This window comes from Pithys albifrons, chromosome 13 (assembly GCF_047495875.1).
Source record: "Pithys albifrons albifrons isolate INPA30051 chromosome 13, PitAlb_v1, whole genome shotgun sequence".
Lineage (NCBI taxonomy): Eukaryota > Metazoa > Chordata > Aves > Passeriformes > Thamnophilidae > Pithys > Pithys albifrons.
Window position 1 is genome coordinate 7,072,155 of NC_092470.1, and position 23,027 is coordinate 7,095,181.

Sequence of the window (23,027 nt, forward strand, 5' to 3'; positions counted from 1 at the left end):
TTCTCAGTCTGCTGTTTGACTCTGAACATAAATCTGCTTTAATCACAGTGGTATCTTGTTGGATGTGATGCTACTCAGTATTAGGGAGCAGGAGACTCAACCTGTCTGGGTACTCATTTTGCCTTTGTGTACTGTGTGAACATCTCAGAAATTATAGGAGTACTTCTGGGAGAAGGGAAGTTTTATCCTGATTTTGTGGTTTGTGATTTATAGAACACGTCTGGTTATTATTTCATCCAATGCTATAAAGCAAGTCTTAGCTATGGTGGGTTCTAATATGAAGCATTCTGCCTAAAATGTGATTTATTCTACCCATCGTCCTGGAGCCCATGAAAGGAGAAACTAAATGTCATGATTAATTTAACTCTTACAACTGTAAATGAGTTTTTGGCTGAAACACTGATGAGAAAGACTTCTCCCTTACCAATGTTGTAAGCAGTTGGGGAATTTCTCTGAAACCATCTCAGCTGCTCTCAGTGTAAATACAAAAGAAAAATACTGTTAATTGCTCATCTTTGCTGTTAGCTAGTCAATCCAAATTACGCATATTGAATCATATATAGTTCCAGCAGACATCCCTCTTCCTGTTTTTAGCACTGCTGTGTTGTGCCAAGCCACACGTCAGTGCCATCATCACTCTGTCCACAATCACCACCCTCAGCACAGCCAGGGTCTGTCAGTGGGAATAACATAATAGATCTAGAATTATTTGCTGACTCCAATTATCTTCTAACATGCTCTGTTGAAATGCATCTCATGCACCTCTCATCCCATGAGCCATCCTCTTTTTCTCTTGAGGGATTCATGGGCAACAGTGAGGAGATTCTGTGGGAACTTCTGTGACTCTGTAGTTGCTGCTGGTGCAGAGTGGAATCCCGGCCTTGTGCTTACAGAGGGGCTTGCAGATGAAAATGGACATCTGACATCAGTGACAGGATCTGACCAAACACATAGACTGGACGCTCAAGAGAGTTGGAAAGTATTTAGAAGATAAAGCACTTTAAGTGACTGTATGTATTGTGAAATGCAAATTTAATGTCTACACACTTGCATCTCATCTTCTACCAGTTCTATTTTTTTCTGAAGTTTATATGAGTGTGTCTGCCTGTGGGTCCTTCCATCTGCATTCTTATAATCTCTTTCAAAACCGTCATGATTGGTATTGCTGTGAATTAGCTTGTTACTATAAAGTCTATTTATTTTTGGAAATGGAGAGACAGCCTAGGTACAAGACTTCTGCGCTGTACAGGTAATGTGCAGGAATTGCAATCCAGCTAAAACTCACTGCTGGAGAACTGGTCTGGTGTAGGAAGTACCAGCTAGAGCACCAGGGTTGTGTATTGTACTTTTCCCATGCCATATAACAAGCTGTGCTACTCTACATTATTTACTTAGTGGCATAACTTAAAGTGTGGAAGCTGTTCCAGTCAGAAGAAAGGGAACAGAAACAGTTTTCTTGGTGCATCTATGCATCCCAAGTACAAATTTCTGGATCAGCCCCTCATGTGCACTGTAGATATTCAATCTGTAATGTTAAATACCATGCAGTACGTCTGTGGCAGGTATCTGTCTACAGTAATTCCCACTTGTAACTAATACATCTTCCTATTTAATTTAGTGAAAATATCTCCATATGTTTTGAATTCTCTTGCATCTTCACTGGAGCTCTCAAGAACATGCTATTAATTTAATGTATGGTTTTGTTGTGTATTTGTCTTGTGTAGAGGCTGATCAATACACAGGCAATGAACTGGAATAGCTGAAGTGTCAGCATACGGCAGGTTTATGTGGCAGAAGTGCTTGGTAGGATCAGTGTCCTCAGGTATGTTGTAACAGAAGCTCACTGTGCTTTCAGAGCCCCAAAATTCAAAATATTTACTTCACCAATAAGCTCCTTCTCAGAATCCATCTGAACAGGTCGTTTGCTTGGCAACATCCCTTGTTCTGTAATTATTAATTCCAGAAGAATAGTGGCAAATGCAACTTGAGAGCCCCTCTATTTTTCCTCTGACTGTCCTCTATTTTCTTTTAAAGGCAGAGTTGTTGTGCTGGATACAATCTGGCTGTTCCCTTGCAAGTACAGGGCAGTGCCAGTTCATGTCTATGCTCCTGTTCTGCTGCTGAGTATTTCAGGGTTTAGGAAAATGCCAAATAAAGGAGAGTATTGAGTGAGGATGGATATTTAATTGCTTTCATTAGCCTGGGTATTGAATCACAGTGCAAAACCCTCTTGTGTTTCTTGTTAAAAGAAGCCATGGATTTTTTTTCCCAAATCCATGATTATGCCACGGATTGGGCATCCCATTGAGCAGGCTGCTCACAGGACTTAACCAGCTTACTTTCACTCGAGGAGCAGGCAGTGTTTCAGGAAGGGGGAGGGTGGGCTACCCAGAGCTTGTGTGCATATATAGCTTGAAAGTGTTTGAGCCAGTACAGAATGGTTTCAATGGAAAATGGATAATGGTTAACATCAGCTTTTATACAGCTGCTTTTTGGCTAAAAGAAAGGTAATTTATATTTAAAGTCTGTGAGTGTGATTCATTATTTTTCACAACAGCATTTTACCCAAGTTTCCCCTGCTTTGCCTCTCAGATTCTTCAGTTAGTAAAGCTACTTCTGCTGTTCCAGCACAGTTTCTTCCTCTGTAAGGTCTGTACCAGGTGAACCTTAAATCACAAACTGTGCTTGCCCTCCGTTTTTGGATAATATTTTTGAATAGCTTGCATATTTGGCTGCAGTCTTACTGCCAGACTTGAAAGGATTGCTGCATTACGATGTTGCACTGAGTCCAGCTTGGGGTTAGGGGCAGGGGGAAGAGCTGTAGAAAATTTAAGGGAGCTGTAGTGATGTGTGTCCCTCTTTCCACGCTATGTGAGCAAGCATTAATTGATACAGACATTTAAAAATGACTTGCACAATTAAACATTCATTCCCTCTCCCCCCTAATTGCTTTGGGAAGAATGACTGTAACTAGGCTGGCCACGGTTTATTAACTTAGCTTTCTTGAGGGTTTGGAAACGGTTTTGCAATGGCCCAGTCTCCACTGAAATTCCCTATTGTTCAGGGTGGAGTAGCCTGGCTGCTCAGGCACAAAGCAATAGGCTAATCTGCCTCACGCAATCATTGTAAGGTGATTATAAATTTAACACCTTAAAATTAATTTTCAGAAAAATGAGAAACTTTATTGTTTCAGATCTTCAGAATGGTTCTGATAATTTCACACATAGGTAACTGTTGGCTACTGGGGTATGGAAAGAAAAAAGTGAAGTGTTAAACAATGAGCCCTGTATTGCTCCCTTATGGTGGTAACAAGTATGTTACCATGTCAAGAGAAGGATTTTCTGGTTTTGAAGACTGTACTTAACTACCAGGTGATCATCCTGATAATTTCATTACTAGAGATTCATGATTTGATCCTACAAAGACATTTACAGTGACATGGTTCAAGGAGAAATTTAAGTTTCTACCAAACTAAGGTGTTTCAGGGTATGTAAGACACTTGGAAATAGTTGCAGCATATTTCATTTCAGCAATCTCTAAATCAATAGCCTGAAACCCAGATATATACGTTTGATGTTTTCTAGGCATTTGATGCAACAAACTCTAAGGGTTGGTTTTGGCATAATATTTAGGATAATTAGTGATAATATTTTTAGAAAGATTTTTGAGTGTTACTGCTTACATCACTGTTAGACTCACAGCTGTACTTTGGTCACGCTGGAAATGCTTTCCATATCCAGCTTAGGGGACAGAAAATGATGTACTTTATTATGCTTTCTTCAGTCCAGAATGATAGGTAGGATTTGGAAGACTGAAACCTCACAATTTACTGCTTTCCAGAGACAAAAACTGACCTGTTGGAAATATTTTTACAATTAAGACTTTATGCTGCTTGGTGCTATTCTCTGGGACAGAGTCCAGCCAGGTGCAAGAAAATCTTCCTTCTTTGTCATTCTGAACTCTGAGCATCTGTGTATCTAGGGCTGTGCTTGAGCATTTACATTTCTTTGGGGAGAAGCCACAGAGAGACATTTATTCATGCAGAAATGGTTTTTATTACCAGTAACAATTTCCTTGATGGTGAACAACATCTTAACATTTACTGCATGACAGCAAATACATTTTGAACTAAAGTTACTGCTGTATCTTATAACTGGGCACTGTGGAAGAAGGAAGGGGTCAATAAACATAGGAAAGCTTGTGTGCTCTGCGAGATCTTAGGGTAGGAAATGGAGCCCCTGAGAAGAGCACAGTTTGTGCTTATTCAGTTTGTCCCAGTGCCAGTCTCCAGTGGTGGAGATTCTGCAGCTCTCCATAAGTAAATGGTGGTAAATTTTTCTTTCCAGTGGAAATTTTTCTGTGAAGTGTAATACAGACTTCCATGGTACAACTTTGGCCCGTTACCTCCTGTCTGGTTCACAGCACACATGGGACCCTTCTCTTACCTTCTGCACTTTACCCAGAGACTGTCAGCCCCTCTGCTTTTTCAAACCACCACCACTGTTTCAATCTTCCCTCTTTAGTTGTGTTTTCTAGAGTGCTGCTCGCTTACTCTGTCCTCTGGATTGTCTTCCCATGGGCCATCAGCAGTGGCTGCAGTTCTCCACTGAATGTCAGTTCCTGATGGGATTTTCAGGCTGCCTTCTGGTTTTTACTTACCCTTACAGTACTTGCTTTTTTTTGTGGAATTCATGCCTTCATTGTCACAAGTTAAATGAGATCCACTGTCACTGCTCCAGATTCCTTGAGTAATTACTGCTCCTTCATTAGTTTTTCATTCTGTGTTTGTGCAGGTAGTTTTTCCTGTCATAAATGTGAGATATCACACTGATCCCAGTGACATTTCATCTTTCCTTTCCAGACCCTTCCCCAAGCTGTGGGCATCTTTTTTGAGCTCTAATCCTTCCCTCCAATACTGTTGCTGCCTTTCCCAGCTTGGTGTTACCTGTGAATGTCTCTCTGTATTCCATCACCTCCCTCATGCATGAAAACATAAGTTGGAACTGTGCTTGGGAGAGATCTTGCAGATTCTCACCCAGCCAGTGAACTACTGAGTGTAGGTAAATCACAGCCACTGCTTCTCCTGCATACACAGTCTGTTTGTAGAAGGAAATTAAAGAAAGTTGAAAAGATTTTTATCTTGACAAATCCATACTGGTTGCTACTGTTGCCCTGATTTTTTTTAATGAGTGTTTAAGAACGGGGGGTTTGAAATCTTGCAGAAATTTTCCGAAGAAATGAAACTGAATTGACTTGTTCAGCGTTTCTCAGCTCCACCTTGTTCTGCTTAAAACTCTCACTTTCTAGTTTTCTCTCATCTGACACAGCCTCCAGAATTCCCAAAGATAAATCCCCTCTGAGGAATTTCTGTGAGTGCTGAGGGGTGTGTCCCTGAGCCCACTGCTCGGGGCACCCCAGGGCCGGGGGCTGCTGTGTGACCACTGGAAGGTCTGATGGCAAACCCCGCACTGTCAGCTCTTTCCATCTGTCTCCAGAAGCAAACTCTCTGGGAGAATATGGGGAATGAGAGGACAAAGTTCCACGTGCTTAGTTTAGTGTGTCTGGTTCTGTTTCTTGCATGCAATGATTATCTGGCAGAACGTGCAGGCAGGTGGCACATCAAACAGAGGGGACTCTGCCATGCCATTCCTGCACTGGTGCCCACTGCCCTCCTTGGGAAGAAGCCCTTGGCAGCCCTGCCCTGGTTGCCCAGTGCTGTGCTGGGAGGAGTGGAATGGAGGGGAATGCCACACATGAGTACAGGCAAGAGAGATTCAATTTTCATGGGGAGAACTCTCAATGTGAGAAAAGCCTTTTAGCAGGCATTCATTTTCCCCTTAGCTGAGCGAGATGTGGGAGGTGAGGAGAGAACTTAATCTTTGTTGTGTTGAAATCCAGTTGCAAGAGCATTGAGGCTTGGAGTGCTTGGATCAGAGCTAGTGGAGAGCAGCTCCAGGCATCGAGGAGCAGCCACTGCCTCCCAGTGCCTTCCAGGTAGATTTTCCCAGATTTAAGTTCACTGAATTGGTACCTTTCAGTTTTCTGCAGGAATCTGAACATCTGGCAATCAAAGCATGTAAGCTCTGAAAACCCAGAAGGAAAATTGGAAGCAAAGCTACTCAGAAATCTTGAGCCTCAGCAGTGATCATTATAGCTTTTTATACAATAGTCTTAAAAATAAATGTAATGGGAAACACTGAATGTTTAGGATTTTATCTGCTACTAGACGGAAAGCAGCTTTCAAGTTAACTGACTGAGCTCCAGGTCACTGGCATCCTAGTGAAAACATTGTTCTAATGAATGTTCATTTTTTAAATTGATGTTTATGAGAATGAAGGACATAAATATCTTTGAGTATGTAAATAAAAGCACAGAATGTTTTAACTAATCCTTAAGAATTTATATGCCTATTAAAGGACTGTGGCAGGAGGCCATGGAAATACACTTAGGACATTTTAGACCAAATAATAGCTATATTAATATTTAAATTAGTACAAGTCTCTTTTAGTATTTCAGAAACACTCATCACCCCATAATAGTTTTATTTTTTTATCCTAAGCCAATCAGTAAGTGTATAAGGCTCAGTCAGAACATCCTGACATGTATTTCCTAAGGGACAGTGACAGTCAGTCAGGGGCTGACTTTTGGCTGCTGCTTGTTTCTGATTTTGGTCTTTTCTGCTGTGGCTCCTCAGGTGGTAATTTCTTGGTGTTATTCCAGAGCAAAAATCTTCAGTTACAAACTTTTTAGAATAAAAAGGAGTTTAGTCTCTTCTCTTGCTTTCCCCATTGATACATAGGCATTTATCCTGTGTGTAACAAGTATAAAGCTTGTTTAGTTTATAAAAGCACAGGCAGTGGATTTTGGGTCCATGTACATGAGAGCAGCTGAGCACAGAAAACTGTGCACGACAAGGTTATCAATCAGGAAGATATGAAATGATTTGCAGTCTATTAATCAATCCAGGAATTGGATTATTTGTTAAAAAAGTATTTCAGTCACTGCCTCCTCTGGAAACAGCAAGGAAAAAGAGGCAGGGAATGACAAGGATTAGTATGGGTTGATCCAAAATTATTTCTCTGGGAAATGTTGGCATATTTAGTTTGTTTAAAGAAACAAAAAAGATGAGATAACTGTAGACATTATTGTCCCTGAGTTGTGTAACAGAAGTAAAATGACAATTGATTCCTATATACAAAAATTTTAAAAAGATTGTGTCATCATTTCTTACAAGTAATGATGTAAAAAATTTTAATTTTAAACATAAAGTGATAGGTTTCTTCCTTGCCCCCCAAGCTAAGTCAGAGAAACGTAACTTCAGAAAGCATTTTGACCTCAGTGCAGGCTATACAGCTCAGAGCAAGTTCTTCTCAAGAAAGAAAATAAAGACTTGCTGCCAGTCATGTAACAAAATAAAGCTCATTTTGTATGGGAGCTTGACAGTGAGAAACAGCATCACTGTGTTCCCTCCTTGCGCCTCTGTCACATTGGGCTGCCGGGTCCTCTTTTATCCTCAGATCAAAGAAAGGGAAGGGTGCACTGGAGAGAGGAGTGAGCTCTTACCTGTCAGAGAGCATGCCAGGAGTTCACATGAGGCGAGAGTGGCTCTGGGCCCCGGTGAGGGTTTATGAAACACCAGAGAGCTGCGTGTTGGGTCTTTTCATGACAGGCGTCACTTGGGGAATTTTGAGTGTTCACATGCAGAGTTCATGTTTTAATAGGGGAGAGAGAGAGACTTCTAAGGCATTCAACTTTGTGAGCATAAATACGCTTCCTTGAGAGATGGCTGAAAGCTTTTGTCTGGAATGCTGCCGGAGGCTTCACAAGCCTGGACTTGAATCTCCTCTCTTCCCATCTACCTTTGGCATTTATTATTCTGAAGTGTGACATGAAGTCCTCCTCCAATAGAATGGATTTGAATAAAACTGACCAAGCTCTCTGTGGAAAGTCTGAAGGCAGGATTTGAAGGTATATTTATTAAAGTTGCCAAAACATTGATTTATATAGTTTAACATTATTTGACTTTGCAAGTTTCTGGGGCTGCCAGTGTGCTAATGGTGATAGAATCATATTTCAAAGTACAGATCTGGATGCAAGCTGAGTTTCCAGAGGCCTGTAAGATTCTAATAGAGACAAAGAGAATAGACAGTTCTTTCCAATTTTAAAGACAGTCAGAAAACAGTACTAAGCTCCTTCCAGAACATCCCAGGCTAGGAGCAGTTGGGAATGACAGCTCTCAGCCTCCCTCAGGAAGTGGTCAGCACTTCATGGGATGGAGCATTTTATGGTATTTTCCAGACCAGAAATTGCATTGCATGTAGCATGTTTTCATCTCTGATTAGTGCCAGTATAAATAAATATATAAACCTGCCTGGAAAATGAGATTGTTCAGATTAGTTGTAATTTTTTTCCCTCTGTAGTTTGGGCTTTAATATGGTCCCTAAATATTTTATTTTTAATAAATTCTATTTAATAAGATTGCAGGCAAAGGCATCTTCCATGAAATCCTCACTGTCTGTCTTCTACATACAGTTTGTAGGGAATGTTGAGTTAATCAGATTTATATGAAATAGCCAGTTATAGCAGCAGAAGAATGAGGAGAAAACTTCCCTGCTGTTAAAAGCACCTATGCTGGACATTTCGGACAGTTCTTCACCCATCACCTTATCAGGGTTTTATTGATAAAGTTTTAGCTATTGCTGGATATAAACAGAAAAAAAACCGTTTTGAGCCTTAAGCAGCTGCTGTTGGGTTTTATTCTAGTTATCTAGCAACATCTTCATTATTCTGATTTTTCCATGCTGGGAGCTGTTAGGAAAAGCCTCAGGAGAAGGGCAGTGTGGGGGAACTGCCACCTCCTGGCTGTGCTGGGGGTCAGAGTGTGGCTGCTGGGCACTGTGTGTAAGGTGGGAGTGATGGCTTGGAAATGAAGATAAGTGCCTTTTAAAAAAACTTTCCTTTTCACTGATAGGGAGCTTTAATCTCTGTTTGCATAGGGCAGTGGAGACATCCAGTGGCCAGTGACTGACAAATGGTTGCCTTTGGGTTCTGACTGCCAAACATGTGAAAGGCTGATGTGAAAAGAGGCATTTTTAGGAGTTGGGATTTTTTTCTTTCTTCTCCTTTAAATTTAGAAAAGAGTTCCAGATGCAACATAGTAAAAACTAAGGTCTGTAGAAGAAACTGCATTACCTGGTTATGTCATTGAAAGGGGTGTTGGCCTTGAGCCTCTGTTAAACACATAACCCGTGGCAGTTGTACTGAAGCCAACAGAACTTACTAAGCAGGTACTCACTGAACCACCTGATTAAGTGCTTTGCTGCACCCAGGCCAGCAGCACATTGACATCTACAGTTTAGATTTAAATTGCATCTTAAATTAAGGTTTTGTAGACAAATGTGTATGTATTGATTTAAACTTCAAATGAAAAACTCAGTTTTGAGCAATGATTGAGGAAATTATTATTAACAAAGAAACAGCAAAGGCAAGGAATTGAGACTTGTGTTGTGGTTCCCAAAGCCTTGAACTAGACTTCAGCAGTGGTCAGAGGATACAGAAATACCCTCAACTGGGAAAGAGTGGCCACCTTGCAGTATGCAGTGATTTGAAGCAGGCACAAATGTTTATAATGCTTTATTTAATTATGACTCAGTAATTACATTTGTAGGATTTCCCCAGTACTGTCAAAGCTGTAACCAGAGCAGAAAAGTGCCAGATAAAGAGTCTCTGCCATTCCCAGTGTAAATGTCTGATGTGCTGTCACAGAGGACTCCTGCTACTGCTGCTGTGCAAAATCCCTGCTGGATCAGTTATCAGCATTTCTTCATGCTGTTAAACCTCCACCTTTAAAGGTTGTTAAGGCAGCCCTTTGGATTTCTCACTCTCGTAGAAGTAATTCAAAGTGCAGACATGGCTGAGCTCATTGTGGGCAATTCAGAAGCTGTTATGAAGCATCACAACTTCCCAAGTGTCTACATTTCTCCCCTTTTCCAGTGGGACCCAGGTAGAACATTCATACTATGCAAAAAAAAATTTTTGGATAGTCAAAACAAAAAGAAATTTCATAAAAGCACAGCAAACTTACATCTTTTGCTGATTTCCAGATGTTAAGCTGGTCAAAAGAGTCTCAGCTGTGTGGGGTTTTGTGAATTACTTGTTTCTAGTTGATTTCTTTTGATTTTATTGAATAATAATCAATTTTCTAGCTATTTTTAATGTATGACTAAATCTATAAGGTGTTATTAATAGTCTTTTAATGACAGAGGAATTTGGAAGGAATGGAGGCACCAGGAAAATTGAAGTAAATGACAATATCTGCAAGTTTCTTATTGCCATAAACGCTAACTATGAGGACAAGATTGTGGAATGTTGGGACCTCTCACTTTCTTTGAACTTCCTGTTCAGTAAAGAGTAGAACAAACTCTGGTATATTCAGGTAAAGGTGAAGAATTTTTTTGAGGGATAAATTCCTTTTTGGCTTTGTTAAAATGTGCATGCAATTTCATTATAAAAGCTTGATTTTTTTTTCATTTATTATGAGAACCCCAGTGCAGACAATATTTCAAATATCAATTAAGTTGTTGAGGCAAGGTGAAGTAATAAACATCTTTACTAAATGAGAAAATGAAAAGTGAAAGTAGGGAAAAAAGGGAAGTGTTCCTTCATCACTGGAATGAAGAATGGAAAATGTTTTTTGGAAAAAAAATCTGAGCCAGAGTAATAAAAGTTTATAAGAAGTTAAAAAAACTGAAAGGGGCAAAGAAAAAGAAATAAACACAACCCTTTCTGGTTATTGTCAAGAGATGTTCCCAAGCCTAATAAGGACAAAGTATCAAAAGAGACTCAAATAAAACAGGCCAAATCACATTACTATTTCTGTTGGAGGGATGAAATGTTGTTACATGCTAATTATTTCCTGGAAAATGTTTGCATGTTGTTATTTAGAAATCTGGCAACAGGTAATTGCTGTAAAGAGTCTTGTTCCTTCTGGTCACTTCAAACACTTGTAACTGTCTGTCTGTCAGTGGAAAACCAGCCTAATTTGGGATCAGTTTTCTCTTATGGACCTTATAGCCTCCTAACCTGCAAAGCCTGAGCTGTGTTCCAGTGCTGATGACTAAGCTGGCATGCTCCATTAGCCTGAACAGGGAAACCTTCAACTAGCTCTGCTTTCCTGAAAGCTTTGAAGGGTGTGTTGTGTTTCCTAAATGTTTTCCTTTGTATAGGAAGCTGCACAAAGTGTGTTGCCTGCATTTAGCAGTACAGCAGCCATTGTCAGAGCTCCACAGTGATCACTGCTGGATACTGTGCAGGGTGGGGTTGCCATGTTTGGGTTTGTGTCTGCCCAGGGGTGCCACTCTGAAGTCTTCAGTGTAGTTGTCAACCTACAGCCACAGCAGTGTGCGAAAGGACAAGACTTCTTTGAGAACTGTACTGGGCCTGCCTTAGTTCTCTTGTAAGTATGTATGTCTTGAAGCAGTTCCTATATGAAAATAAAATACCTTTAAGGGGCCTTAGAGACCATCTCATTCCAATGGCTCTGCCATGGGCAGGGACACCTTCCATTAGACCAGGTTGCTCAGAGCCTCATCCAACCTGGCCTTGAGCACTGCCAGGGGTGGGGCATCCACAGCTTCTCTGGGCAAACCATGCCAGTCCCTCCCCACCCACACAGGGAAGAATGTCCTTCACCTGCAAGACTATCCCTGAAATCCCAGAGCATTGATAGGCTTTAACTGAAGGACATGTTACATGGATAGACATGAGCACATCTCTTAAAAGTTTTTCCAGTGTCTGCTGTGCCCCATTACACTTCCTGTGAAGCAGATTCATTGCTTTTATCGTGAGTAAATACTGAATTACAGCCCATGGCAAGCCGGGCCCTGAAAATAACTGAGCTATGCAGAGACAACTTGTTCCTGGAACAATTGTTTCTGACACATCATGGATAAGTGTATCTTGGCTCGTTGTGGAGAAGCACTGAAGTTGACTTTACAAGGCAGTGTGCACACAGAATGAAGCCTAATTTAAATTTGCTTAATCCTATAATGTAGTATTAACATGAGTGTGATATTTGCCTGCCAAGAGTGTGCATGCCACTTCTCTGTGGGCACCCTCAAGGCATGTTTCTCAAATTGCAGAGCTTGTTATTAACTATTTTTAGATGTTTAGGGAAACTTACAAAAACTGACAAATAGTGAAAGCATTCCATAATGTTCTATGGAGACCTGGAGCTGCCTTGTAGATAACAATGAGGAATCTGGATCTCACATTAAATTAAGCTTTGGCCTGAGGAACCATCAAGGGGGTTTTGTACATTCCATGTGCTCACGGCACTGTTGTATCACTTACTCCAATAGCACCTTCAGCCAGCGTTCCCCGTGGCCGGGGATCAGCGTGGCAGACCCAGCCCACGCTCCAAGCGCTGCAGTGGCAGGAGCCGAGAGACACAGGCAGGAGGGGCTCGGTGCGGTCTGGAAGGACGAGCAGTGCGTGGCTGTGCACGGTGTCACGAGTTTACTGACCAGTTGTACTCTGATTTCGCTTGGGTATTATTTCCTGGTTTGTGTTGGTTGGTTTTATTTTTTGTCTGCGGCTATTTTTAATTTCCCTTTGAACAACCGAATACATATTTATCAAAGGTATTGCGGTTGGAATGCTCTTTCTCCTAACATTTTTTCCGAAGAATATCATTAGGTTGAAATCGCGTGCATTGGCAGGCTGCCTGTCGAGCTCTCTGTATCTCTTCAAGCTCATCCACAGCTTGGGCTCCTTCTCCCCGCCCGTGCCTTCTGCAGCATTTCCCTGCGCTGGGGATCGGGGCAGGCGACAGAACGCCTTGAAAGAGGAAGCTGAAGGAAGGCAAGCACTGACATGAAGTCCAAACACCCTCCCCACACACGCTGTGGTGTGCGGTGGAGGATCCAGAGTGGGCACAGGGGCTGTGCGGGGCTGGGAGGTTCTGCTCCTGTGGCGGGTGGGATGCGCAGCCACACGCGGTGCCCTGCCCTGCCCTGGCCGTGCCTCCCCTGCCCTGGCCGTGCCTCCCCTGCCCTGGCCGTGCCAGCCCCGCCCAGCGCCAGGGCAGGCGCCTGTAACTGGGGGACTGTGCCCCTCACCACGGCACCGGGACATCTCAGCATTCGGAAATACTCTGCCTCAGTGAAACGCAAACATGTCTATTCACCAGCTCCTGCAAGAGGGAATGTTTCCAAGGGGGTGACTGTCTGCCATTTCAGCTCTGCACGGGTTTTAGATTCGGGTTGGGGGTTTGTGGGGTCACTAACTTAGTACACTTTGATTTACTGAAACCCGTAAGGGCCGAAAGCCGCCCGGACTGGGTGAGCCTGTGGAGAGGGCGCGCAGAGGGGCTGCCTCGTCCCACGCATGGCCACCATCGCTGTGGGCACTGCTGGCCCTCAGTGGCTTCCCTGTGGCCATCGGCTCCTGCTGGAGCCTTCTGGAGGCAGCGTGGGGAAGGCTGTGCTCCGGGAATGGCAGGACACAGGACGAGTTGCAGCCAAGAACGAGCATGTTCACCTGCAGGGAGTTTTTTGTTACGGTCCCGCGTGTTTTGGTGTCTCTCCCTGGTGTTTTGTCCCTGAGGACCTGCTGTGCTTTGCCTGTGCTTGGTGGTTCTCTGGCCCTGAGGTGGCTGCCCCTGCCCATAGTGCTGGGTCTGTCCTGCCTCATCGGGGGCTATGTCGTGGGCTTGGACAAGCCTGTGCTTCCTCAGCCCTGGGATTAAAAGTCAAGGCTTGTTCTCTGTCAGCCTGTGAGTCCCGGTGGGGACCGTTTCTCCCGTGCCACTCGTGCTTCCCAGCGGCTCTGCTGCTGCTGACCCTCCTCAGCCTGGAATGCTGCTGGACAGACCCGGTTTGAACTCCAGCCTTTAGTTGTAGTGTAATAACATCCAAATTCCTCTTTTCCCCCCTAAAAAAAGGTGTGGAAGTGTTCACAGTTTGCAGTTGTATTTTCTTCTTAAACCTCTACTGCGCTGAAATCTGCATCTAAGCTTGTTGTTTGGGGAAATGAAACTTGTTGCTATTTCCCTGTGATTTAAGTTTGATCCATTAAATCACTCTTAGGAGGGTGGTGGAAAGTTTTCCCTGCAGTGTCTGCTCTGTGATGCACAGCAGGTGCAGTTCACAATGACATGTGAGGTCTCGGTGGGAGTGGAAGGTGGTGGAACTATTCCATGGCCCTATTTTAGCATACCTGGGTCCTGCATCTCCAAAGGAAAGGTGAAAGGTAAGTTTCAACAGAGCATTTGAAAAATGAACTCCCAAGTTTTGCAGTTTAGAGAAGACCAGGAGAGGCACTTCAGGCTAGTTTGATGAGAACATTGTAAAAAAAGTACTGATTTTTTGATTGAGATACTTTTTAGTCTGTAAAATGAAAACCAAACATTACATGTTACCAGGATTATTTACCAAAGGCACCTCCTTCAGTTAAATCAATAATAAATGTATCTGGCAGAACCTGTGTGGTAGCATTAAATTTCATCTAAGCTGACTATTTAATAAAGTAGGATAAGGTGAGAATTTCCACAAAGACTTGTTTGTGCTGAGAAGGGCATGTGAATGAAAAGCAAATACATTAGCAGGACATGTTAAACAGTACCTATGTATTGAACTGTCCACACTTAAAAAGAGCCCATTTTGGGGGGGAAAATGTGTCTTGCTGCCAGCTAGTTTGGAAGGTCTTCACCTAGAAGTCTTATGTGTTCCCAGAGGTCAGATAGATCCTTTTGTAAAGTCTGGGTTCACATGACATGGTACTCAAAAATGTTTCCTGTGTGGAATCAATCACTTCACAGCTCCTCATTTAATTGATATTTTATGTCCAGTTGCCAGGCCAATAGTGCAGCTTGACCTACTGCTTAAACTATAAAACCTCCAGAGTTGTGGCAAAACACAGGGTGAGGGAGCTGTCAGGCTGTGTGTGAAGTTAACAGGCAGTGGAGTGCTTTTTACTACTGTGGTGTCTTGTTTTACATGGAAATTCTAAAATATGTTTGTTCTCCTTTAATTTTTGCATTGTACACAGTAAGCCATAATGCTGACATCAAATCCTGGGGGAATTTCACATTCAACAGGGGCAATTCAGTTAACAGATTTTGCTCTTTGTAGACCAGTTTTTTTCAGATCTTTCATGTCTGGGAACATTGTCTTTAAGGAGTAGTAATTGGTATATGCCTAATCAAGGTAGTACCTTACAGTAGCTCGTCAAAATAGTCTGAACATCAAAGGCCAAAGGGTTACAGGGGATATTTGTCATTAAAGTGTGGTTCATTTATTTATTTGAGGTCAAAGCCGGTGACTGTTGTAATATTTTCTTTTTGTGTGAGCAGGAACAGTTCCTAGTAAGAAAGAATGAAATGCAGAAATTATGAACTGGGAATCATTTCTTACAGAGAAGGTAATCTCAGTCAGGGTGGGGTTGTCAGTGTGTTGCATTAGCAGCACAGGGGGCTGACCTAAACTAGTTGAAGTGAAGGAAGAGATGAGTCCAGGCAAAAATACTGTACTTCAGCAGTTAATTTCTTCATCTTTGAGTAGCACAAAACTTTTATTGGGATCTGGAAGGCCAGCTGATAATTTAAAGAATAAATATTTTGAAGTATCCAAACCAAATGGGAGATAATTAGGAGAGGAAGACTATGAGAATGTGAGACTTCAGGACACTTCGAACTGAAGGGAATTAACATAGAAGATAAGGACATTTCAGAAACTCTAAATGGCTTGTTTGACTTGATTTGAGGGAATTGGAAGATAAGAAAAGATACACTTTAGAGGTGCTGCTTGATTGCTGGTGTTGCATGTTATAAAAATAGGATACTTCCAGACCAGAAAAGGACAAGCTGACTTAAATTGTAATGAATCACTGAAACTGGATTGTATTTATTTGAGAATTTTGAATATAGTTATGTGTGAAGTGATGAAGCTGCTAAGAATAATGCTTAGTGTGTCATTAAACCTAACTATAACACTTGGAGATTGAACTGCAGGAAATATCTCAGGGTTTTTGTTTTGGTTTTGTTGGGTTTTTTTAAATAATTAAGTGATATCCTTGGAATGATAAGCTAGTGAATCTTAATGAAAAGTAGCCAAGGGAAGAATTCCCTAGTTGAACATGGCAAGCACAGCTTCTGCAATAAAAAAGAGAACAAGGTAAACAGATCTTTGACCTCACTTAAAACTGGCAGAGGTTTTTAAGGATTTTATCAGAAGATTGCCAGACACAGATGATGTATATGAGTGGCAGGTAAATGACTGGGTGAGGGGAAATCAAAGATCCGGATTTCAGAGCTGGTCTGAATTAACCCCTGTCTGCACAGAGGGTGACTGAAGCTGAGCTGAAAGTGTGGTACTTTTACAGGAAACAGATGTTAAATATGTATTGATATAATTGCATTTATTTATTTTGACTTTTTGTTATGTCTTAGCGGAAGATTAAAAAACATGCTGAAGTCAAGTAGCAAATGCTGTGAATGCAACGGTTTAGCAGTTACCTGGGTGGGCAGCACCTCCTTTGGCAGGTTAAGTAGTGGATGTCTCTTTCAGTACAGGGCATGACCTGAAGTGAGAGGAATTTTAGGTTTTTATTATGGCAGCAAGGAAAGTATTGTCAAAAGAAGAAGGATTTCTGTTTTTCCCTTACTGCCACTGTGTAGCAGTGCTCCTCTTGGCTGGGAAGAAGCTGAGGGTATTGTCATTTCAGTCAGCAAATAGGGGTAATAAGCTGTGAGCAACTTCAGCGTGACGGGTGGTTTGCAATAGAAAGGCCACACGGATGTGTTAACAAACCAGGCAGCATAAGATTTGGGGAGTGTTGGGCTGTATCTGTGTAAGGAATAGATTTTCACAGGAGAAGGTAACATTTCTTGCTTCTTTTTTTCTGTGTCTCTCTCTCCCAGAGTTCAGTGGACTGGTTTCCTCTTGGTTCTTGCATGTCAGCAGGAATCTCAGAAGTTTGAATAATGATGTATTTTATGTATTTCTAAAAATGAAACATTTTTTGTGGTTTTTCCTCAATTTTCTCTTGGTCTAAGGAATAGTCACTGAAGGGCAACTTGTAAAAAAAAAAGAGAAAAAAAAGTAAAGCTTTTTAAAATTTGCGTCTATCTTGTTCAATGTGTTGCTTAATGCTGGATGTTAGTGGGGTTGATTGACCTGAACTGCCTGGTGACTGGCAGTGAGCATAATTTGATGCACATCTTTATGATTACAGTGTAATTTTGCTGACACTTAGGAGTTATGAAATGCCATAATGTGTTATTTTGCTTTAAGAGGACTAAGTGGTCAACATTTTTATAAAACTACAAATATTCTTGGTCATTTAAGTAAAGTATTTGTCATTAGCAACTCTGGTACGTTGGAATCGTACTTGAAGTTGTTTTTTGATCACATTCATTTGATGTGGTCAGTCCCATTGCATTCAGTTGGCCTATTTGTTTCTTCTTCTCAAAGCTTCATGTTGGTTTAATGAGCTTTTCCTTTTAAAATCTACTGCTGTGGTCTTTGTCTTGATCTCTTTTGTCTCTCCACAGTGAAGGGAAGTCAGAAGTGTGAGCTGAACTGCCGTGCCATCGGGTACCGCTTCTACGTGCGGCAGGCGGAGAAGGTGATCGATGGCACCCCCTGTGACCAGAATGGCACCTCCATCTGTGTGGCAGGGCAGTGCAAGGTAAGGCTGCTGTCTCTGCCACCTCTGCTCTGCACTGCCTAAACCTGTGAAATGGGGTCTTCAATTTTTTATTTTTTTTTTAAGTAGATGTGAAAAATGTGAACTTTTATTATCACAGGTTTGTTTTTTCCCTTAACTGATGTTTGTAACTACTGAGAACAAACTATGGAATGCTGAATGGATGGATTCAGGAGGTGCCCTAGCCACAATTAAGGTGACTTCCAGTGAGGTTTTCCCACATATTTCACTTTCTACAGAAGAGATTCTACAAAAGAATCAGAAGCTTAAATAAGAAAGAAATACAGTATCTTTCTTTGATTCAGTTTTAGAGTGGAGTTAATTTTTCTCAGTCTGCAGCAGAATGGCTTCTCTTGATTGCTTTACAGCTCCTGCCAGTCTGACTTTTCTGATTGGTCCACATTTGTTTCAGGTCTTGCTGGGTCTCCATTTACTCAGCAGTCATGTTCTCTTAGAAAATACTTGAGTGAATGGGTACTTTTCATGGACTGAGAAGGAGCCCCCGTGTTGACTTTTTGCAGTTTGCTGTGTAGATTCTCTTTGCAATGAATAAATAGCTTTCTGCAAGATGGTAGCAATCTTAAACAAAATGTTACAGTGATTAGAAAACAAAAAGAAGTTTGTAATCTTTCAAGTAAGGTTAGTGAAAGAAATAAATTCCTAGCAAGGGGCATTTGGCACTTGACTGATGTTTCTATATATATTGGCAAAAGAGCAGAAGTGGGTCAGATGTGATTCATGAACTCAAATAGTGAAGGTCAAGTTCAGTTTAAATAGTTGGTTTGCCAGGGGAAATCACTTCTGAATACAACCTTGTCCTCTGCATGTCCAGATTCCGCTTACTTGTGCACATCTGGACAATGCCATATTTGTTTCTGTTCTGTATTTCTTAGTGCAAGCAAAGCCATAGCTTTGGATTTCCTTTGTACAGGACAGATCTGTGTGAAGTTGATTGTGCTTTAAAACCTTCCTTGATCTCAAACCAATTCAGAAAGGGCCAGAAATTTGTTTTAATTACAGTTCTGATCTATGCCTCACAAAGCTGAAAAACAGATATAGAATACCAGCTGTTGTATTTTCCCAGGTCTGTGCAATTACAAAAGTGTAAACTGCTACATTTGTATTGGAGATGTGGGCTAGAAATTCCATTGAAGTTCTCCCTATTGCTGCTTGTGCCCTTGGTCCCAGTGTGCACATCCCTGAGGATCTGAGTCCATCTGCTCTGTTACCTTCCCATTAGCTGTGCACACAGTGAAATCTTCCCATAGGCCTCCTTTAAGGCCAGGGATTCCTGGGCTGTAGTGGTGGTTTGGTTTAGTGTTTGTCTCTCTCTTGGACTCCAAGAGATTGTATTCCACTTCTGCAACCAGCATTTATTTAAAAATAAATGAAACAATTTTATTTAACAGCGGTTTATACGCTGTAAAGTGAACATGGATGTAGCTGAAGGATGTAATACTTAGATAATCAAATAATTAAGGTTTTGTGCCATCAGATGCTTAAGAGAACATTTTTCTGAAAAGCTGTCAGCATTTACAGTGAACTTAAAATGTTTCTGAAGTAATGAAGCTTATTCAAACCTTTGTAATAGGGAGCTCTTCCTTAGCTACACAATATTTTAATCTGTTTAAAGTCAGATAATTGAGTTGTGTCTAATGAATTTATGGTCTCTATCACCCTCTGTTGGACATTTTTCTGCATTACCAGAACAATAATATCCTTGTCTCACAATACATTATCTATTTTGTACCCTGGGCCATTGTTTTTTGTTGGTATTTTCAGGCTACCTTATCCAGAGGGAAAAAAAAAGTGGTAAATTTTTCTATAATAAAAATAACTCGGGGGGGGGGGGGGGGGGGAATATGATAGAGGCAGGTTTACCTTAATCTGAAATAAAAATTTATCTTATGTGTAGTAACGTGTTTCTCATTTTAACCATGAAAAAGTTCTTAATATCTAAAAAGGGGGTCACAGTTTTTAACTGAAAATACATTAAAGAGAAGTTTTGTCCTAATATAAAACTCATATTTCCTGGTGTGGACTAGACTCTGAATCCTAATGAAATTAAAACTTTTTAAAACAATTAAATTTTTAAAAAATAAAACTGGGCAAAATCAGAAGAATGGAGTGATATTCTCCCTAAATACATTCTCCAATACATACTTTGAGTATGTTTCAGTATTATTGGGTATATGCTGTTTGTTTTAACACATTTGCTATTTTATACATTTAAACATTTGCTGCCTCTCTTCTAACCCTAAAATTTGATAGCGCCGTTTAAGACTGTATGAGTGGGGCTTCTTCACCTTGCTATTTAGCCAGAGGTGTTTGTTTTCTTACTTTGAAGTATTTTTTGTTGGTTTATTTTGTTGTTTGTTTTTTTTCTTATTTTACGTCAGTGTATCTTTGTATTTCTTTTGGAGCCATTGAAAGTTACTCAGTAACTTTTAAGTTTAGAAGAGATATGGAAGTAGAATATTGAGGAGGTTTTACTAAACAAAGCAAAGTATGAGGACAGTATGCTCTTAATAATTTTGACCTTGGCCATACTTTATGAAATGTGCCTCCAGGGAAGGATTTTGCATGTGTTATTGCACACATCTAGGACTCTCCTGCCAGAAATCTTTCCCTGTACTGGGATAGGTGTGAGCACCACCTCCCTGTAGTGCTGGAGACAGAAAAGTTCCTTGTGAGCTGTGAAGCAAATTGGTTTTGCAGAGATGTTGCCACGCAGGGGCGCACTTGACAAAAGTATTATTTACCATTTCACCTAAGAATTCACTTGGGTGGGAATGGTAAATACCTTTTAAAGGTTCCTGAAACAACTCTCTTCTGTCTCCTGATTTTTATATGACTTTTTCTCTTGCATTGTATTTTGTTTTCATCTTCTAGTTAGCTTCTGAAGTTAACTGAAAAAACTAAGGAGTTTTAAACTGCACACTGTGAGTAACTTCAGTAACAAAGTGACTGGTAATAAAGATTTGATTTGCCTGAAAAAAATTGCATCAGATATTGAAATCCTTGCAAACTTTTGAAGGAGGCAACTTCTATCAGCTATATAGGAAGCATAGCCAAGCATGCCAAATCTCCATCAGAAAAACATGATCAGGCAAGGAGCTTGCATCTGGAACTGTGCTGATGTGCACTGGTGTCCAGGGAAAAGAACTATAGGAGGCATTATTATTTTAAGCTAGGGAACTCTTAATGGCAGATCAGAATGATGAGGAGCTTGTACTTCCCATAAATTAGGGTTATTCTCGCAACTGATACATATTGGAATGTAGACAAGTCCTTTGCTTGTTCTTGTAAGCGTAAAGAATCTGTTACGTGTAGGAATTCAACCTTCTTGTGTAATGCTGATTGCTTACACTGAAAAAAGGTCTGGGGTGGTTTGGAGGTTTTCCTCTGTGTGCTTTCTTAAAGTTGGAGCCACACTTGTCTTCTTGGGTTTAGGTTGGAGCTTCTTCTGAGTACTCCCTACAGTGCTTCTTTGAAGCTTTTCTCCTTTTTCCTTAGGCATTCCTGTGTTCTTCTTTTATCAGTAATATCTTAAGGAAGAACCCAATGGATCAGTAAAGCAGAATCAAGGGACCTTTATATGTCCTTCTACCTGATCTACAGAAATTGTTTGCAGCTACTTGTTCACCTCACTTGGTTGTGTTGGAGGAGGATGTTCCTTAGTGAACAGGAGCTTTGTAAAGCTTTATGTCATGAGATAAAAAGGCTTTGAGAGCAGCCTGAGAAACTGTGCCAAATGCAACCCTGGTCTGTGCATCAGTGCTGTGCTCTGGCCATCAGTGCTTTGGTGTGAGCCCAGCCAGCACAGGGGCCAGAGAGGATTGGTGTGTCCAGCATTGTTTGTATCTGAGGAGGACCAATGGAAGGAACTGTTTGCCTGTCTTTGATCTTATCCTAAAAGTGGGCCTTGAAACAGTGAATTACTCAGGTGGTTTATGCCGTGGGAGCCACCATGGTAAGAGGGTCCTACTGCTGAGAATTGACCCCAAAGCTTTGCCCAGGACATGATTGCACAGAGGATATGTGGGAGTGGAGTGATGGGTTATAGAGCCCATGGCATTCAGATGCTGCAAAGCACTGCAGAATCACATGAAAAGTAAATCTCCAGTTTGTTAATACTCAAGGTTTGATTTTTTTCCTATTGTTTTATTTGGTTTTATCAATGATTGCTGAGGACACAGTGGTTTGAACTCAAGACTGTTTTTACAGATTAGGTGGGATGCATTCAAAGAGGCATTGTGTATTGTATTGTGTATGTAGTCTCTGTTCAAGGCTTCTTCTTTTAAGGAAAAATGGCTGATCTGTAAAATACACTATAAACATGAAAACCTATAATTATAACAGAATGCTTTCACCTTCTCTCTGCCTATTCATGGCTGTTGGAAGTAGGACTCTTCACTGTTTCTCTTCAGAATGGCTTGCTAATGCCAAGCTTTGCATTGTGAAACACCTGCTGGGCATTAATAAAGTGTTAATGGAAGAAACAGGTTCCTGGGAGCTAAGAAATAAGTGCCTTTTGCCACTTCTTCCCTTTGTTTGCACAGTTTTTGTTAAATGTTTTACAGAGTGAGCCTCTGTGAGATTTCTTGACCCCACTGTCTATAAAGTCTTTCAGCCTTCCTCTATTTATAAAGCAACACTGACAGTTTTTTTGGCCTATGATCTCTGACCGTGACCCAATTTAAATTGTTTCTGGTGTGATACACAGCAGGTGCAATCCCCACATGTAAAAGACAGTTAAAGGACAACTTTACTGCCTTTGGACTGAGCTCAAGCAGCTGTAAAATCTGGGGATAGGCAGTTGTGAGGAGCAAAGCAGTCAAGTCAGTTCAGCTCAAATGAAATGAATGAGCTCTGGTTGTGTATTTTGTTCTTTTCCCATTGTCTGTCAGCCTCTTGTCCTGAGAAGGACCTCGTAATCCAAAGGGTGGAGCTCTCCACTCTTCCATGGAGCTGCTGTGTGAGCCTCCAGTTCTGCATCTTTACTTCCATTATAAGGAGCACCGATGTTATCAGGGGCAGATGCTGCTTACAACGGCATTTAACATATTTAGCCAGCCCATATAACACAGCATTTACACCAGTACTGGGGTTTGTTGTTGAGGGTTTTTTTTCCCCTCCTAGTTTTAAGCCAGTTCTGGGAGGTAAAGCTGTTCTTTACTCACTGTAAGTTAATGCAATGTAGGTGTGGAATAAAACCCACTGAAATAACCATAAATAAGCATGAACATTTTTAATAAATTTAATGAAAGTGAATGTATATAAGATCTGAATGTCATAATTGTGCACATAACCTTTTTTTT

The 23,027-nt window shown here is 41.2% G+C and overlaps 1 protein-coding gene across 3 annotated transcripts in view; it reads left to right on the forward strand.

Moving 5' to 3' along the window:
- Window positions 1–23,027, forward strand: part of THSD4 (thrombospondin type 1 domain containing 4) — a 249,614-nt gene that overhangs the window by 97,316 nt on the left and 129,271 nt on the right. For all 3 annotated transcript variants that reach the window (XM_071568247.1, XM_071568248.1, XM_071568249.1), the window contains exon 7: window positions 17,552–17,688. In XM_071568247.1, coding sequence (XP_071424348.1) covers window positions 17,552–17,688 — 137 coding nt within the window. The remainder of the gene's footprint in view (window positions 1–17,551; window positions 17,689–23,027) is intronic.